The sequence below is a fragment of the Cinclus cinclus genome, chromosome 1 (assembly GCF_963662255.1).
Source record: "Cinclus cinclus chromosome 1, bCinCin1.1, whole genome shotgun sequence".
NCBI lineage: Eukaryota > Metazoa > Chordata > Aves > Passeriformes > Cinclidae > Cinclus > Cinclus cinclus.
The window spans coordinates 78,920,725-78,941,153 of NC_085046.1; the positions used below are offsets into that span (position 1 = coordinate 78,920,725).

The following is a 20,429-nucleotide window of genomic DNA, read 5'->3' on the forward strand; positions in this document are numbered from 1 at the left end:
TTTAAGAGGATTTTCACTACACAGTAATAACAGAGGCAGCCTCTCCAGCTCATAAAAGGGAAGTCAGAACATAAGCCAGATGCAAAACTCCAACAAACACTGATTCACAGCTCCAGTCACACTCAAAGTCATGTATGAAATGAGCAATTCAGCCATCCAATAAGCCAAGGGGAAAGAGAGGGCAATTATGTCTCTGTTCAACAGAGCACCATTTAAAGTATTCCTTCTGATTCAGCACCAACCCTTGTGATCAGTATTCTTGGCCTACCATCAATGAATTTAATTACACAATTATTGAAAAAAATGCGGCGTTTTCCCTTCCCTGCTTGCCCACAACTAGTCCAATACAAGTCACAGGAATTAGTCAGAAAGAACATGTAGAATAGCTACCTCCACTTTTGTTTTTGAAGTTCAAGTCACAGAAATGTACAGATATTAGCTCAAGCATTACTGAAAATTACGTGTTTCCTTCAATTGAGCAAATGGAGCTTAATCTTCTTTATTAACTGATACAGTGTTAGGGGCCATGAAAGGTGCACCAAGTTACTTAACAACCATTACTTATCTGAGATTCTGGGATATTTCACAAACAGCTGTATTTTTGGATCCATGTCATCTACCATGATTTTGCCCAACTGTTGGATCTTCCTCTCCTGCTGAGCATATAAAGGCAAGCCGAATTTCAAACTCCTCCTTTGTTCTGCCTTCTTTCACCTCCACACACAGCAGCTCTGCTAACAAACACACTTGCTGTCCCACAGCCAATATCTCCTTAACTCCTTTTAATTTTTCCTACCTGAAACAGCTGTACCAACTAATTAATACAGATACTATAGCAATAAGCACAAAGTTCCTAGTATTCAAGCTGACATAAGTGTACTTTAAAGACAATGCTCTTAAACAGGAAGGAATTCAATACAAAGGAAAGAACAGGGCCTTAGCCACATTAAAACAATACTGTTCTACTGTGGACTGATGCATTAGTGACTGGTTTGGGAACGAGATACCCTCTTCCCTTCATGCCAGGCTTGGTCTTTGGCCTCCTACATTTGGGGACTGGTGGAAGGGAGGGAGACTACAAGAAGGCAACAAGTAAAGAAGTTATGGCCCTCCTCTTTCAACTTGTGCCATCTTCCACAGACAAAATATTTATTTGCTTTTGTTGTTACAAAGTGAAAATGTTAAGCAGGATTCAAGACCCAAATACCTTCCTTAACATAAAACGGGTGTGCCTCATTTTCAAAGCTGACCATTCCAGAAGGCTTTTGAAAGAGACTTTGTTCTTTCAACTGCCCACATGGCACTATCCATCCCCAAGGGGTAATTAATTTTGGATCCTGACCGATGCCCTGATGTTCTAAGCATATCAGCTACGCATTAAGCAAAGGACTTCATTAAAGGACAGGAATTTAATTGAGTCTATATTCAGGCATGTCTCTGAAAGCTAGAGAGTAAGGCAGAAACGTAGTAACTAAAAATGTTTTAAAGAACACACCTATGACCTCTTTCTCAGGAATTCAAGTTGTGTAGCCTACATTTAACTCTCTTCAACACACAGGAGCTAGTCAGACCACAGGTTCCCTGTTCTGAGCACAGTAAACTCCATCATACTGGCTACCTCAGGAAAAAACTTTCACACCAGCTCTAAAAAGTCAGGGAATAGTAAAATAACTACAGATATCCAGACAAAGAAGAAGTGCAGTATTATGAGACAGCAAGCCTCTGTACAACTTAACTAACCATTTCTAGCCCTAGAAACAACTGCAACTTAGATCAGAACATGATGACAGGGAGAAGCACTGGGAACAGCAAGGGTACATGTGTATTTATTTCCATATTTTCTGTCTAAACCTAAGAGCCTACTCTTAAGGTCTTCTTTGGTCCTGCTTAGAACTTTGCGTTCTGCAACAAATTACTAACCTCATTCTTCAGTTCCTTCTGCTCCTTCAGCCCAGTCAGTATGGCTGTTTTATTACATAATTTTTAAGTCTACTTTTTTCAATGGTATATAAACACAAGCCTCTTTTTACCTGTCCATCCATTCCACTAACCATTTTTTCCACTTCTACCTTTATCAGATGTCAACATAAAGCCTCCCTTTGGCAAGGTCAATTTTAAAGGAAAATATAAAATTACCTCATTACTACACAGGTATTTTCATAAACTTATCCCATTAATTCAAAACCATTTTCAAGTTGTTGGCCAGTTAGCAGTTTCACACATTCGGCTAACAATTCCCTCCACCAGCTTGAAATGTCAAAGCACCAATTTTTATTTTACCTCTAAGACATGGGCCAAAATATTTCCTACGGACTCTGAACTCTAACGAAACCACAAAAGCAAGGCACCCAGTAGTAACACCATGCTTAAATTAAAGGCAGTGAGTGAAGTGTATGGGTTGTGGTTTGCCTACTTCTTACGGCAATATACTCCTAATTTAAGACATTTGAATGCTGTTAACACTAGATAAACTGCACACATAGCAACTACTGAAGTAGATGTCATTTGAAAAAACACTCAACCATACTCACTTTCAGAGCGAAACTCAAGGCAGCATTTTAAATATCACAGGGGATGACAATTCTAATTGCATACCGCAGAATTAAATCCAAGATTGCTGTCAAAGCAACATTTCAGAATATGTTAACTTTGAAATTACTGTTAGCCAAGGATATAAACTCAAGTTAGTTCATCCTTAACTCTGCTTCAGTTTTTCAGCTATATGAACTGCCCTTTTTGGAAACATATCTTTACATTAATAAAGTCAGCTTTTCCTTCAACATACTTTACTAGGAAGGAACAATCAAAATTTAGGTGATTTGGCTGTCTTTTTAACGGTTTAATACAAAGTTTATGCTTCACATCTTTAACTACTTCACGAAGAACAACTTTTGACCACAAAGAAAAAGTACCTGGGAAAAAGTCAGCTTAAAATTAGTCACAATTCATTTTCACTCAACAGCATACATTTGCCACTGCAGGAATTTTTGATTGAGCCTCCTTAAGCAGAGAAAACTGTCAGCAAAATAACCACCATTTCCAAATAGCTTTATTTTCCTATAGCTATAGCTGTATTCCTATAGTGACATTTCTTTAATTAAAAAGTGTGATTAGTAATCTCATCTGAACACAACAAGACGATTACCTAGAGATAAAGTTCAGTAAATCTCTTGGGATCAGCATGGCCTTATACACGTATCTTCTGCAGCAGAGCTGGCAGATCAGAGGCTACATACAGCAAGGGGACTAACCATAAATGTGTTTATTCGCTGGGGTCCTTGTGCACGTAACACTGTCAGTGACCCTCTCAGACAAGTAAGCTGCTCCTTTCACAGAAACCCAAGTAATATGCTTCTACTGGGAGCGGCAGGAATTTGAGGAAGAGTGCAAGAAAAAAGGTCAAATGGTTAACAGTGACTATTTCTTGAGTTGTGTCATCAAGGTTGTACTTTGCATTACAAAATGAAGGAATTCTATCCAAGTTCCTTTCCAATTTCTGGATCCTCTCTTCAGGGAATAAAAAAACATTAGACCTATCTAGGGCAGGGACTATTAACAGCTTGCCTTTCTGACTTGAGCACATTATCCCTGTAAAGCAAACATGTGAGCAGCGGGGTACATAAAAATGCAAGCCACCTTTACATTCCTTTCAAGGGTCAGCTCTCTTTGTGACCTCATTGCGCTTCCAATCTCAAGTCTTCTCCATCACATATCCATTAACTCTCCTCCATTATTCTGCCTAGGCTTCTCCTTCTTGTGCTGTGCTTTAAAAGAAACGTTTCCTTTTGGCCTTGAAATTGGTGGCTGCTTCAGGAAAACAGTACATTTGTGTCAATTGGCCTGTAAAAATTCAGGCTCCTTTGCATCTATTAATCTGCCTGTGTACATTAATAGAACTGTTAGTTCTGTTTTAGTATAAGATCTTTACCACAAAAGAAACAGAAACTTTTGCAGTAGATAGGTAGTGTGGTGATTTCCATTATTTCTGTACACAAACTGACCCTTTCCCTTAATTCTCTCAGTTACTTTGTTCCCTGCTTTTCTCTTTCATCCTTCATTTTCTCAGATATACTCCTGCCTGCCCCCAGCCAGCAATTGATGCTTTGTTAAGAATTACATCTTGTATCAGTGCCAAACTTGAATATATCTGGACAGAACCAAGACAAGGACAGCAGAGCTTACTCTCCAGAACCGTATACATAACTACTACAAGCTCAGCAATTCACAGAGATGTCCTGCCTCACTGGTTAGAGAATGCTTGACTGGTCTCCAGAACAACCGTTTTACTCGCTTCTCCCTCCCTTTCCCCAAATATCAACAGTGCAACATAAACATTGCAACATAAACAGATATTCACTTGAATCCTGGCTTTAGTCTCAAATTTTCTGCAAAAGAAATTGATGCCTGGATGAAAAACTCACCACTTAAATATAGTTAATTCATTCTTGGTTTAAATGTGGCTGGTAATACTGCCCTTACACTGTGTGCTGTTCAAAAGCTTACAAACCCTTAACACAGGACTTGGAAACCAATAAATAATTGACTTTTCAAATACAACTCCAGGATTTTCAGATGTCTGTCACCTTTGACATCCAACTCCACTAGGGAGATACAGGGATATTTTGTTTCTGATAATTAGCTCTCTACTAGTCACCTTTCAATAATGAATACATTTAATTCCATTATGATATTTAGCTTGACATGGAAACAGTTACTTGACATATTCAGTCAATTTCTATTCAACAAAGCAGGAGGAATACAGCTTGTACACAGCACCATTATAACTCCCATATGATGCGAAGAGACACCCCTTTATCTCCTTTTGGGTCTTTTCTTGGAGGTTACATGACAGTTCAGAAAGCTTCTTATTAAAGCAGCAATTTTAGTCCACATAACTGGTAAAATACAGAGCGCAATAATTTAGGTCACTAATCACTGTGAACTTCCAATTAAGTCCTTTAGTGTCATATATTCTTCCATGGGTGTTTTGCATGTAAATCCTAGCCTATTATGTTGTGGAAAGCTTTCCTCACCTGAAAACATATTTTGTCTTTTCAATCTTAATTATCTATTGCTTGTGAAAGGAAAATATATCATTTGGTTCCTTTTTCCTCCTTGGTATTTAATAGTTTTTACACCTTGCTTTGCTTAAATGTTACTGCCATGGCAGAACTACAATGATGCTCAAGTGACAAAAATCAGTCCCTAAGAAATTGAATATTTATTAGAGTGTATTTGAGTCTCCATTAAAAAAAGCTAAAAAAAAAAAGTAGTAAAGTACCTTATTTGTCCTCAATATATCTGTCTAACAAAGTAGCTTATACATCTGCTTTTTTAAATATTACACTGTGAAATAATGCATTTTTCTTCCCAAAATACCTCTGATGTAACATAATAACCAGTGCCACCTGATAAAACCAATGCCATCTACTATGATCCACTAAAGCATTTAATGAAAACTTTTCCTAAACTCTAAAAAATGACTCCATATAGATAGAACCAGGTGTGATTGAAATTGCCACAAAGAGGATTCAAAAACTAGGTAATGCAGCATTAAGGCCATCCTTGCAACCCTTGCTTGTCAGCGCGTGCTGAAATACACGTGCTGTATTTCTCAAACTCCACAGGGCTTTTCCACAGGACCCTCTACTTATCCTTTGTGCAGATAATGGACCTCCTGTAGAGATGAACACTGATGCCTCATGATTGAGCTTATTGTCTACTGGACCTCTGTCTTATTTACTGAAGAAGAGGAACAAAAGAAGGGATCACGGAAGCAGAGGCAACAATTAAGACAGTGAAAAGCCACTTGGAAAAAGATGCCTATCCCTCCTCTAACACTCATCTCTCCTGTGGTTAAACAAGTCTTACTAAACTAGGAAGAAATCTTCAAACCTGAAAATTTTGTATCCCACCTCTCAAGTCAGAACAGGAGCCAGAGCCCCAAGTATTAGCAAAGCAGGCAAGTGGGAGTGAGATTCCTACCCCAAGTAGTAAAAACACTTCACAAAGAAATAAATTAAGGCCTAAGATAGTATTTTGGCTCCTCAAGACCATAAAAACCCCTGCTCTCATTTGCTGCTGTATCAACACATAACAAAGCTTCAGCATATGCACAGAGGGAGTCGAGCTCTGGCAGCCCAGACGATTTACAGACTGCACTTTAGGTGCTCCACCTGGGTATTGAGGTATATCCATCCTTGCTTACCATACTCAAACACAGGGTTCTGCCACTTCTTTTCACTGCCTAGAGGACCTATACAGCATTATGGAGAGCAGCATCTTCTTGCTCTTTGAACCCACTCACGCTGCCTCAGTGGACATGAACTGCAAGTCACATCCTGCTCATGAACTTGCCTACAAGTAGAAACACCACAGGTTGCACAGCCACATGGTTAACCAAGTGCTCTTGCAAAAGGATTCTACAGCTTTAACTTTCTAAGACTGGGTTAATGCAGTGGTAGCAGCAGCATGGACAAATCCATTCCAAAAGCATATTTTAGAAAAATAGGAGATTTTCAACACAGTTGTTCTCATACTCTGCTATATAACAAGATCTTCCACAAAAAAAAAAAAAGTTCAGATTGCCAAATTTAAATTTAATATTGGTATATAACCATGACAGTAGGTAGTCAGGTCCTTTTGCTACAAACAGCTCATTGCTTTAACAGATAAACTGTTGCTTGGAAAAATCCTATTTTTAGTAATCAAAGACTCCAAATTTTTTTCAAAACAACCTTGCAAAAACAAACATTCTCAGGCTCCTCTGGAAAACCAAACAAAAACATAAAGCAAATAACAGCACAACTATTTATATATCTGCCAAGCAAATATTCTACGGCAAATTATATAGTAAAAAAAAAAAGGGGGGGAAGATATTGAGTAAAAAACTAACCCTCAGTTCTTGTGGGAATGATGGGTAGAGAGTTACTACTTGATGTTAATCTAATCAATGCCAGCAGTTTTACCCACAATATCCTATTACATTAACTATATTTGCAAATGGTAACCTTTCTTTTTCTGACTAAATCAATGCATTAATAAATGTATTTCACCTCTTCAATGCAAAGGTTTAGAATTGCGTAGAGCATCATGGGAGAAACACCCTTCACACCCTTCACTGGCAGCTGGCAAGTGCTAAACCACAGGGATTTAATTGCACTGTCCCTGCTTCAACACAGTGGAAAAGGCCAGTTTTTAGTTAGCAGTATTGCATTGGTTGCCACCAGTTATCCAAAAAACATACACTGTTACTCAAGGAAGAAGTAAAGTTTGCTTATCTCCATTTTCATGGAACTATCACAGACACCTGACAATACTCATCTACAACACTCTCAAGTATTAACAGTTTTTCCTGTATTTTTTCCCATTATACAAATTCTACATACTCAAACAAGCTTACTTTTCTTTACCTCAAAGGAAAGCTGATAGCTTCTAAACTTTGATTTTTGGCAAGGCAGGGAGCAAACCCTTTTAGACATTTGAACATCCATTATCAAATATTCAGATTATCCTGGTTCATTCCTTTCTATGTACAGATATGACAAAGGCAAATTTACAGCTTCTTGAAGCTGGGGGGGAGGGGGGGGGAAATGACACCTCTTTTTAAATTTTTAACCTCACAGATACTGGATCCAATTGCTACTGGTTTAAAACTTCTGTTCAGTAGAGTCCGGAGGTATCATTTCCACTGAGAAATTCTTCAAAACAAACAACCACCAACACAGCCAAACATCCACTTGTCCAGGGAGTTAAATTATGCTCTAACAATAATCGTCAAGAGAGAATCAGACTTCTCAGTGCTACCTGTTTAAAGCACTGCAACGCAAACTCACAAAGCTTGACACAAGTTTTCCTCTGAAGCCATCTACTATAAAATTGAATGCAAGAAAAATCAGCGATATCCAAAAGGGGTTACACCACTCAGTTATGTAAGTCACAAAGGTTCAAATTTAGATTTGTATTTAGTTTGTCAATTCCAACCCAGAAAACTGATCTATTTTTAGCTTTTGACTCTTTTGGACATTTCCTTCCTTCATCTGTGTAAATGCGTCAGAGCTTCTAAAATGTTTCCCTTTGGCTAGGGTAGGATGCATCTGATTCCAAGCTTAAAAAAAAAAAGTTAACACACACACGCCGAGTGGTTATTGTTGGCTGAATTACACCCTTGTTCTGAGTTAAGCATAGGCAACTTTGACTCCAATCCCCAAGCTGTACTAGAAAAGATATTGTTCCTTCCACACTGACAGGTTAAAGCATGTCATGGCTAAACTCTACAAGGATCACGAGACAAACCATATTTTATCACCTTCTGTAAGCAGGCTTGACTTTGGTCTCCTGCCTTGGTAATTCAACAGACAAACAATAGAATTTTCCCAAAATGAGGACAGAAATTAAGTTCAGTTTTGTAATTTTCTGCTCAACCATCAAGACAAGAAATTCGGTCAAGTACAATTCCTTCTTTTTCTTCCAAAAACAGCCTTCCACTACACATGGAGAAACCAGTATCTTAGTTTTTATTTATTTATTCATTTAATATAAAGCATTAAGAAGCCAATGTCCTGGTTCTGGCCTGGAGAGGACACGATTAGGACCTGGAGTACCACTTCACAATTTTTCTGGGAACAAGGGGAAGGGCTAATTCCCAAGTCAGGGCATCGCTGCAGAGGGAGTGGTCAGGGAAGGTCGGGGGCTTAGATGAGGGGTGAGGAATAACATTTATATTCTTGTACACTCTGCCATTAGTATAATTACTGTCTGTTTTCTTATCTCATTACTGTTCCCAGTAAATTGCTCTTCTCTTAACCCATAATCCTCACCTCTTGTGCCTCCAATTCTCCTCTCAGTCCTGCCATAAGGAACATAGAGGGAGAGTAAGCAAGTGGAGTGAGGGGAACACCATTCCCAAACCATGACAGCCAACCAACAAGTCATTAGATAAGTTATTATATTCTTTCCATCTGAAAAGGTGGGACTGTCCTAATAAATTTTAGTGTGGTGTACATCTGTCATCCTTACAGAAGCCTGACTCACATGATACCCTGTCAGTTAAGCAACGCACAGCACTGGTTTCTTCTTTGAACTTTGCAAACTATGGCAAATTCAAGCCTAACAACTATCTTGAAGTGCAGAAAGCAACTACTTAAGGCACAGGAAATGTGACTTTAAGATGTGTAAAGACCATAAGCTACTACTGCAGCTGTTCCATTTCCATTCTTTTAGGACCAACCCCATGTGCAGTGTCAACCAAAATGAAGTCATTGACTCATATTAATAAAGCAAATAAAAAAAAGACAGAGATAAAAGCTTTGACAGTAAAGCTTTATTTTAAAAAATAAACAATAACAATGGCTATTCAGTTTGTTTAGTGGAGAAATCATATGCTATTTTATTACTCTACAGTAAAAGACAGAAAGAGGCCTCCAAAGATGGGGTTTGGCATCTTCTTAAGTCTGATGCTCAACATACTATGTGCTATTGAATTCTGCACAGAACAGGAAAATCCAAGCAATTTATATTTCAATTCACCTTGATTTGCTGACAGCTTTCTACATTTTTTTTCTGTGCTTTCAGCTGCATATATCTGGAATTCAAGGAATAGGATAATTACAAAGGGCAAAGACACTTCAACCTTGGCCTAAACTTTTTACAAGCGGGTGGAGTATTTTTTATGATCTCAGAAAATGGTATCATCTTTGTACACAATGCTGTTTAACCCAACATGCCCAGAAGTCAGTGGCACAATAAACACTTGGAAATTTAAGAATTTACTACCTTAGGGCAGTAGAAAATTATATCCAACACTGTACAGCCAAGACTTCACAATGGATACAGTAAAGTCCACTGTGTAGCATAGAAGGGTAGCCATACAATATTTGGTATTTAAACACTCCATTTAGTCTAATTCACTTCTTGGGATGCTCCTGATGTATCTTCCCTTAATTAACTAGGACACACTTCAAGAAATGTCACCTGATTTCATCCCTACATTTAACATCTGTGCTCTGAAAACAAGCAGTTCCCAAGACTTCAAACACTTCTGCTTTCATTAAATTCCATCAATAATATTTTTCCTTGTTTGATGGCCTCAAAATTATTAACCAGCTATGTGACCATCACAAGCCCTAGTGAACAGACTTTGACCAAATGCCTTGATAAAGCACCTCATAAACCTGAAGGTTTCCACAAAATTACCCACAAAAATGCAATCATTCTGTATAAAGCCTAAAAGTTTTGGATTTAGAATCACTCTTTTTACCTCAATAAATGAGGTACAGACTAGACAAAAAACAAGCAGGTATTTACCCGATAGGTCCCCGTGAGCCCTATCTTTCTATAGTATATATTTTCCTGTTGATGTTTAGCACTTAGGAAATCTCACTTCACTATAACCCCGCATCCTCAGACTCTAATTGCTAAGCAGTCATGTACCAATCTAACCACAAAAATCACTACTGGTTGTTTATGCCATCTGCAGACACCTCAGGAATAACTATTACTGCTTATACATGCACTAAGACTTCAAGAAAATATGAGTAATTAAGCTCCGGGTAGTTTCACAGACGACTAGGATGCATTGAGATTATTCACAATAGCCCAGTTCAGTGCCTGCTACCCAAAATACCTTCTCCAACGTTTTAACAAAGAGATTTGTCATGCAAACTCAAGTTTTTGAAGCCACATGGAATATTTAGTTTGACAGTGTATACATGCACACATGTATCCTCACGCTCATCAGTAAAACAAACCTTCCTGACTCTCAGACTCATGTCAGACTATTACACTTGCCAATAACATCATCCTGACTCTTGCACAGATTTGTGGGAATTATCCAAGCACACTATACTACACCTGCAGTATAAAACATAAAACAAATCCCTGACATATTTTGGACGTTGGAAGCCTTTTCTCCCTATACCTTCCATCTTGCTTCCTCAACATCTTGGGCCCTGAGAGACAAAAAAGAAAAAAAAAAAACCAACCACACAAACAAAACAAAAAAACACCAACAAGAAAAAAAAATACAAAAAAAAAATCATTCTCATCTCCCTGTAAAGACTGCTTTCTCTTCCCACCATTAATTAAAAAACACTAATGCCTATTTCAGTTTTTCAGTAAGGTCCACAATTACAAAACATCATATTCAGAAGTACCAGCAAAAGACACAGTTCAGCACTGCTCAGTAGGAAAGCCTGTTACATATTTGCAGTTGTTTATATTAAACAGTGCTACTGCCACACAAGGCAGTAACACAGGAGATTAAACAAATTTGACTAAATTATTTCAGAAGACTCTACTCAGTCTTGAAAAACAACCCTACTTTTTAAACAAATGCACAATTAGGCTATTTCAGATGACTTCAAGCAGCTATTTGGCAGAGAAACCACTGGAATGGGCTTTGTATCTTTAAAGCAGTCCTGTCACTCAGACTGTTCTGTGAAACTTTGTGGACACAACTCATTTATGACCCTCCTCTTTGTGTATCCATACAACAACCCACTCGAGAGGCTGAAAATCAGATGCTTTAATGTACTGTAGCGTCTACTGCTAAAAGCACTTGAGTTGTTCCCTGTCATTTCAATTCCTCCTCCTCACTACTGGGTAAGTGATCTGTTTTCTCAAAACAGCAGTATCCTTCCTGAAGGAATATGACTCAGCTTTGCAGATCATCAGTATTACTTCACCAGTAGTCTACTTTTCAATTTTACCACAAAAAGAAAAATGTTAAGCTAAACAAAGATCCTTCTCCAAATGAGGCAAATTCCTTCATGAGAACAACAAACAGATGTAACCATCTTAGTCATTAAATTAAAATAGCCTGCTGTGACCTTGGTGTTGTTTTTTTTTTTTTTTACTTCGTAGCCTTTTCTTTAAAGATTAAATTTGGTTCTTACCAATATCAAGCAGAAAAAAATTGTTTCCCCTGTTCTCCTCAAAATTATCAGCCATTTTCCTTCAACCACCACTGCATTTCCAAAATTTCAATGTGTCTTTAATATTTTAACACTTTTGCCAACCATGGACAGCTATTTCAGTAATCCTACCTCCTTCTTCAAGATACAGACCAAAAATCACAATGCAGTTTCACCCTATTAAATTGACCCAGCAGTCTGCACCCAAGCATTTTTTGACATTAGAATTATTTTAGTTTATCCTTTCAAATGAAAAGGAGTAGAGAAACATTAATATTTTATATATATATATTGGGGTAAGGAAAGTCTTTCCAGTTTTTCTTTAATTACCTAGATAGTGATTTTACATGCAAAAGCTTTTGGAAGTTGTGATATTTCAGGTTGAAATTTACACCTGTTTCTGTTAGGTTGCTGTGGGACATGTTTAACTGCAGACAAACCACTTTATAAAAAACATTTACTACCCATCTTCTACACAGTAACTGAGCTCCACAAGTGATGAAAGCCTCAGCTGTACCAAGTCTCTTCCTACTTCTGTCAGCTCCTTTCTGAGCACATCAGTACTTCATGCCAGCTCAAATGTACTCCTTCCAAGAAAGAACCTGGGTCTTCTCTAACTCCCATTTACCTTCCACTCCAAATGTGCATTTAGTTAATCAACTGCCAGCTATCACAAATGTTACAAGTAATTCTCTGTCTTCTCTTAGAAATACTCATGACTTCGGCCTCCAACTGTTTCAAACACACCGTAACCTCTAACTTGATCTATCCTTGCTATCCAGAGAAGCTTGGCTGTTTCACACTAAGCCAAATTGCACAACAGCTGCTGCATTTCACACTGAAGCTCTCTATCCTCATCTTCATTGTTCCAGGGAATGTCAATTCAACAATGCTACTTCCCAGCCTAACTTCGGGATTGTAACTTCATTGTTTCTGCCGTTATTTTTGCTCTACATATGCTCATCAGAAATTATCAAGATGTGGCATTCTTCTATGGTGTTTTTCAAAATATCATTTACACACACACACACCATCTTGCTTCAACCATCTTATTAAAATGGATACTTCTGGAATTGGATCAAACCTTCACAAAAGAGCCCACTTCTTCTTCAGCCCAGGTCAAGTGGCACTAATGACAGCAATACTGCTGCAACCTTCTCATTTACTAAGGCAACTCAAAGACCAAAGTAACAGATTCTTGAAAAGTTTACTCAACACTGTAAATTTTTGTTATGGTTATTTTTTTAATACAAATGCTGTCATCACTCTAAGTCACATGAAAGAATGGACAACTTGTTTCATACTTTATATCCTCTGCATGCCCATCAATTCTTAAAACTCATCTCAGCTCCTGACAGCCACGGGGCCAAGAACCCCTTCTTGCAGAGGACAACAGGGAGCCATCATACGAGCTACCACCAGTGCTGCCTGGCAAAACCTCACTTTTGACTACACTATTAGATGATGTCTGTGAGACACTTAACTACTCTGTAGCTGCTCCAACTGACACACTAAGTAAGCGACAACCAGGAGAGAACGCCTTCCTAAGAAGATTCACCTATCTTAACTTTATAGATGGTGTGTGTTCTGCTTCATGGTTTTCAGATGGAAATTCGGCTTGCTTTTCACACTTGATGCCTACCTTGAAAGCTATTTTGCCCATGAGCTAAATGATAGTGTGTTTTTATTAGTAGTACTCTTGAAAAAACCTGCTCCCTTTTAATAAAATGCTTGCCTTTTCTTTAACATGTAATCTTTCCCAGCCCTCTCTCCCTCTTCCTAGAAGACTTTCCCTACTATGATAGCATTTTTAATGCTGTCTACTACATGCAGTCAACTATCCCAGCCACTATCACACAGGAGAGTAATATAAAGCAAGCAAGGCAACAGTGAACAAGCAGTATCATCAGGAAGAAATAAAACATAAGTCCTGCCCGTAAACTTGAAATAACATATTTGTAAATGTGGCTTTTATCTTTACAGCATTAAGAGATGCTCATGAAAATAAAGCAAATTACAATATCATTATTTAAGATAAAAAGAAGAAAATCAATCATGTTTTCATGACACTCATTAATACTTCTTCTAAAGTTTCAACTATTCAAGCAATTATCAGCATATCAGCAGACTTAGATGAACCCAGACTGATCCAAGTCTCAAGTTACTAGTACTTGCAGAAGTCGTCAAATGTCCACAACCACAACAAATCTCAGCATTCTGTTTTCCTAAAATACTCATGTTCATTTTGGTAACTAAACACACGTATCTCAAACCAAGTTTAAATTCTCCTTCCATTAAGCTTACATCAAGAAAAACATGCACAAGCAGGATACACTAAGCGTACAACATTAGAACCAGGTGCTATTTAAAGCTGTTCTGGCTACCAGCCTGTTCTGTAACTTCACCTTGAGAGAGGTGGCACACTGAACTCCCTACTTGGAACACCGACTTCCTTCAGACCCACATTCATTGCCTGAGAAAGGACTGCTGCCACCTGTGTAGATTAGGTTTTAGATGGAAAAATCCTCCACTTTTTTGTTTTCCCATATCAAGGGATAAAGTACAATTCAGATTTGACCTGGCAAAGCCTGGGCAGTTATTCACCTTAATGATAAGACTTTTAGGGCCCTTTGTTTTTCCTTTGATTTTCAAACATTTCTGCTCTTCCAAAGGGTCCCTTCCCATTGCTCAGTATGTAAATTGTGTTCCTTCTAGGAATGTGCAAGTGTTCATATAAACAACACTAATCTCTCCAACGGCTTTGAAAACTGCATCATTTGTCCATATATGAATGACGTTACTGCAGTTTGTAGAGGCCACTCATAAAAAATGTATCTTACAGGAAATAACTACATCCACTTTCATCTCATAGCTGAGAAGAGTTATCAGTTGGTTGTTTTTTCCATGAAGACTTATCAGAGTAATTGATAAAGGCACTCCCTACACTGTCTAGCCAAGGGTTGACTGAAGCAATTTACAAGCCCTTTTCTTTGCCACAGGTATCTCCACCATCTCAGAAGGGTAACTTTTAGTACAGTTTGATCAACATGTCTTTTACTTGGATTAATAAAGTTTTGTTCTTTATACCCAAAAACTAAATTCACAAACCTCAACTAGCAAAAATACTTTTGTTTTAGAAAACAGTGCTAAAATAACATGATTCAAACTTAACAGACAGCCTGGTATCCTGAAGATGCCATCTGAGTCCTCTTCCCAAAATACTGAGGACTCACAGCTGCAAAGATGAAGATTAAACCAACAACCAAACAAAACCTCTGTATGGTTACTGCCGTGTAAGCCATGACTTGATGGCCCTCCCTCAAATTCAACTTTGCTCATGTCAGCTATTTTCAGACCTTTCAGATTCACAGAATTTTAGGCTGAAACTTAAAATACATTTTGAAAGGTTTTACCTTAATAGCTTTTCATTAAAAATAGATCTTGTATACTTAACACATGTACTAACACCATTCTACACAGCCACTTAGACTCTGCACTACTGGGTTTTTGTACAGTAACGGGCTTTTTTTCATAGTTCTAAGATACTTTACCAGTCCTTTCAAGTCACACCAATGCACTTTCCAATTAAAAAAAAAAAGGATGTTTGTCTATAACTTTGTAGCTCAAAACATAACCTTCTGTCAGTTTACACAGTCATTTCCAATCTCCAACTTATATATAGGCCAGAAAGACACTTCCTACAATCACTGTGTTTTCTCCTTCAAAATGTAATCACTTTGCTGGGCACTCAACTCTGCTTCCTTTACTATTAAGCCTGCCACAAAGATGGTAGACCTAACAAGGTACTCTTATCTTTTTAACTTCAAATAATGAGATTTAGATAACAAATATGCAACAGAAAGTAAGCTGCCTCCATTTCTTCCAATTCTAATAAAGGGATTCCTCATTTACATTCAACACACAGAGTCTTTATGCGTTCCTACTACCACCACCTCACTTCCAGTTTAGCTGCTTTCCTCACACTTCAATTGCAACTTTATTTCCCCAACAACTCAAGAGTGAGTTTACATTTACATAACCAAAATGAAAACTGGAAATGTGTACATTTCAAGTGATGTGAACCTAGCTGCTGTTCAATATCCTAACAAAATCTTCCAAATAATGAAACACCCACCACTCTTCAGGCTACTTTAATTCTACTTGAAGCTTAGTCTTACAAAAGGACAGGAGGAAAGCCAATAACCCCACTTGGCAGCTCAATTGACCAATTTAACCAATCCAAGATTAGAACTGATTGTTTGGGCAAGCTTTTTGTTGTTGGGTTGTTTTTTTTTAACTCCTGAAAAACACTGCAACGTTTTTACTCATTTTCTCTTTTAAGTAACAGCTACAGCTTTGCTAATATTCTCTGCAAGCCACAGGAAAAAGGAAGCATTTGTCATTGTAAATGCTGTAAAGAGAAAAATATTTTGTCTGCTCCTAAGCACACCAAACAAAGTTTTTTCCTTGTTCATTGATCGCTGCGCCCATTGTGCTTCACTGAAAAAAAATGTGCCTGTTGTTCAAACAAAGGGAAGCACCGAGATCTCTTAATAGACCCTCTCCTTATAGATGAGTGGATCATGTACAGAGGTGGAATTCGAAGAGCTCTTCTCGATGCCAAACACCCACAAGAGATGCCAGAACATTTTTCATTGAATGTTAGAGCCCAAACTGAACCAGATAACCTCCACATTTAAACAGAAAAATGAGAATGCTAGCTGTTAAATATACTCAAAGAGGTTTTTGATAAGCACGTCCTTCCCCTGCTTTAAGATTTTCAGCTGCTGCAAGACTGAGCTCAGTGAAACTTCCCTGTTATCAGAAGTTATCAGCATCAGAAGTCATCACTGCACCACTGATGAGCTTACCAGCTGTAGCATCCCTCAACCCACACATAAATGTGGAAGTTGATTATTAATACAGCTGGCAGGGTCTTCCAAAACTGCAAGATTACTACACAAGCACCCATCTGTAACTACACTAGGAAGACTACTGTGTGTAAGCCTACTGTTCTAATCTGTCATTTTGCTTTCATCAGGATTTTTTCCTGGAAATGATAAAGCTCAGTCCTTCTTCCACAATAAAACCGACCAAGGCCAGTATCTTGACAAGAAGTTTCACACTCAATGGCAAGGTTGCCTCGGGAGCATCAAGCCCCACAGAGGGGATACAGCCCCCAGTTCAGACCCTCTATCCATGAAAACGCAGCCCCCAGCCCTGCTTCAGGGATGCCTGCTACAAATCACACCTCCTCCTTCACCCTTCATGAAACCAAACACACTGAGCAGCACCACCGACCGCAAGTAGCACTGATTACGACGTTCCCACTTCCCTCGCGGACTTTCTTTAAAAACCCAATGAGAACACAGCTTTTACTACTATTATTACTACTGCCATCGTTGTTTTTTACACACGAAATCGTCCAATCCCCTCATCTTTCCAGCGGTGAGTCTGCATTTTCCTTGCTCACCGCTCCTTTTTAGGCATCCAAAAGCAGCAAGTGCCGTGCCCAGCCCAGCCCAGCCCAGCCGCCTCGCCCGGAGCGATGGCCGGGGGGTGCCCCTGGGGGGCTCGGAGCCGCCGGCGGAGCGGACGGAGGGGAGGAGCCGCCGCCGCTCGGGGGAGGACAGCCGGTACCGGGAGGAGGCTCCGTCCCCGCCGCCGCCCAGGCTGCCGGAACGGCTGCGTCCCCGTCGGTCCGTGCGGCCCGGGCAGTCCTGCCCTGCCCGCCGCTATCCCCCGGGGAACAGCGTCTCGGCGGCGGGCGCAGCCGCCCTCCCCGCCCGGTTGCGCGCCGAGAGTAAACACTGAAGGCGAAGGCAGCCTCCATTTTTTTTTTTCATCCCGGCAGCCTGTCAACAGGCTCCCCCCCTTCCCTTCCCCTCCCGATCCTCCGGGCGAGCCCGGCTTCCCAGCCCGGCAGCGCCCGAGAGCCGCTGCTGCCCCGCCTCAGCCGAGGCAGCGATATCCCCTTAACACAGGCTTCGCTTTTTGTCTGCCTCTTTCCCTTCTCCTTAGAACGTCCACTTTCCACGCCGTTTCTCCCATCCTTGCCCTGTGCCGCCACCCAGCAGCACAGCCCCGGAGGAGCGCTGCCTTTTATAGCGGTGTCATCCTGCTCGCCGGCCTCCCCGGGGGGCCCGGCCGGCGCAACCGGCTCCCTCCCTCCGACACCCTGGGCTTCTCGGATCGGAGCGGCTCCTCCACCCGCCCCAGTCCCGGAACCCCCGGCGGGACATTTTCGGGGGACTCAGGTCCGTCTGGCGCTGGGTGGTGCCGCCCGGCCCCGGTAACGCGCCCGCTACCGGGCCGGCATGGGAGGCAGAATCGCACCTGTCACCGGCGACACCGCCCCGGGGCGGCAGCAGCCCCGCACCCTCCCGGCCGGGCCGCGCCGCGCCGCCGCCGCCCCCGTTTTCACGCCTCGGTTCTGCTGGCGAGGGTGGCGTCCCGCCCGCGAGTTGCTGTGCCTAAGCCCCGCTGTCCCCGGGACGGGACGGGACGGCTCGGCTCTCTTCCCCGCCACCTCCCCGAGGAACGGACGGGCAGTGCCAAGGCGGCCCCGGCGGCGAGAGGCGGGCGAGACTTCCCCGAGGCCACCTGACAAAGCCGGCTGCCCTCGCCTGCGTTCCCGGCTCCTGGGGGAGGACGTCGCTTCCCCAGGGCCACCTTTCGCCTCTACCTCCAGCGGCGGTGTCGCCGCCGGCCCTTCCTCCCTGTTCCCCCAGGACAGGACCGCACTCACCGGATCGGAAGAACGCCGCGATGTCCGCCGAGTCCTTGGCCGCCTCCTCGGCCCCTTCCCCCGCGCCGCTGCCGGCCGTGGTGGCGGCGGAGGTGGCGGTAGCGGCGCTGCTCATGGCTGCTGCTGCTGCTGCGTGTGCCGGCGGCGGTGGCTCCACCGGGCGAGACCCGCCGCCGACCCCGCCGCCCCCTCCGCGGATCCCGGCTTCACCTCCGGGCGGGAGCGGCCGTCAGGGAGGCAGCCGGAGCGGGCGAGCGATGCGGGGCGGCGGCAGGCGGCCGCAGCGAGCGCAGGGACATGAAGGTATGTGCGGAATGGCAGCTCCGGGAGCGCCCACCCCCCGCAGCCACCTAGGAGGCGGCGTGTGCATGCAGGGAGTCCGGGCGGGCGGGCGGGCGGCAGCCGGAGCGCAGACAATCGCAGGAGGAGGAGGAGGAGGAGGGCGACGACGACGACGACGACGGCATGGGAAGGGCCAGCGGTCCGCGCAGCGAGCAGCCGGTGGGCGGAGAAAAAAAGAAACGTTTCCAGCTTTTTTTTTTCCCCTTTTTTTTTTTTTTTTTTTTTTTTTTTTTTAATAGAATGTGCGGGGAGCGATCCAGAGGAGCAGCCGCTGCCCTAGCCACCGCGGTGCCAGTGGCCGCAGCAACCACCGTCCTCCATCTTGACTGGGAGGAGGAGGAGGAGGAGGAGGAGGAGAAGAGGAGAGGAGGGTGGGAAGGGGGAGTCGGGAAAGGAAGCGAGTCCCCGCCCGAAGAACAAGGGCGGTGGAGCCGGGAGTGGGGGGAGCTCGGGAGTCTCCGGCTGCGTCCGGCACCGGTCGGGATGGGGCGGGGCCGGACCAGCGGCGCAGGCCCCGCCGAGCCCGCAGCCCCTGGCTGGGCCGGGGCTTCCCGGCGGCTCTTGGAGGCGCGGCTGCTCGCGGGGAGCCGTGGGAAGCTTCGGGTTTGGGGTTTCTTTTTGCTTGGTTGGGGATTTTTTTAGGTGCTTTCGGCTGACCTTCGCCCCTACTGCCAGCTCGCCGGTGTGCGGAGGTCGGAGTGCAGGTCCAAAAAAAATAAAGAGCCGAACAAAATCCCGTCCGTCCGTGGCGGGGGCGGGCGTTGGGAGCGTGGGAAGCGGCGCGTGCCCCGTGCTGCTGCCTGCCGCTCCCCGGGCCACGGGGCAGCACTAAGGAAGAGAGCCCCGGCCCGAGGTCGGGAGGAGCCTGCCTTACCTCTGCAAGGCACAGGGGGAAAGGGGTGCGCAGATTTCTTAAAAAGGTACCTTTAAAAGGCTTCCGGTTACATTGCTATCTGTATTGTGGGCGGTTTTGCTTCTGCGATCACGGGGACGCTTCAAAAGATTTTGTGCTGCGGACCGGTTCAATTAACATCAAATAAGCAAACAGCTCACAGCTCGGAGGTTACGATGTGTCCCACCACCGTCCTGCTCCTCACGTTAAGGCAGTACAAGTTTGCGTCCAGGTAAGGTTGAGGAGAGGGTGTCAGAGCAGAAGTCATAGCAGTTGCACAGATGGATGAATCTGAGTAACACATCTCAAATGCTTGTGATAAATAGTGAATTGTTAGCACAATTGAAATGCAGACATCTTTAGGAATTGAACTCCTGAACCTTTGGTAAGTGTTAAAAGGAAGGTAAGTTCAAGAGAACTGTGGCTCATAGAATAATAGAGTATCCTGAGCTGGAAGTGATTTGCAAGGATCGTCCTAGGATCCTGCACAGGATCACCCGTAGAATCCCACATGTGCCTGAGAGCATCGTCCAAA

The 20,429-nt window shown here is 42.5% G+C and overlaps 1 protein-coding gene across 1 annotated transcript in view; it reads right to left on the reverse strand.

Annotated features, from left to right (window-relative positions):
• TRIO (trio Rho guanine nucleotide exchange factor) overlaps window positions 1–18,790 on the reverse strand; it is a 244,451-nt gene extending 225,661 nt beyond the window's left edge. Inside the window, exon 1 of the mRNA XM_062499699.1 lies at window positions 18,661–18,790. Coding sequence (XP_062355683.1) covers window positions 18,661–18,775 — 115 coding nt within the window. The 5' untranslated portion in view covers window positions 18,776–18,790. The remainder of the gene's footprint in view (window positions 1–18,660) is intronic.
• Between the last annotated feature and the right edge of the window lie 1,639 nt (window positions 18,791–20,429).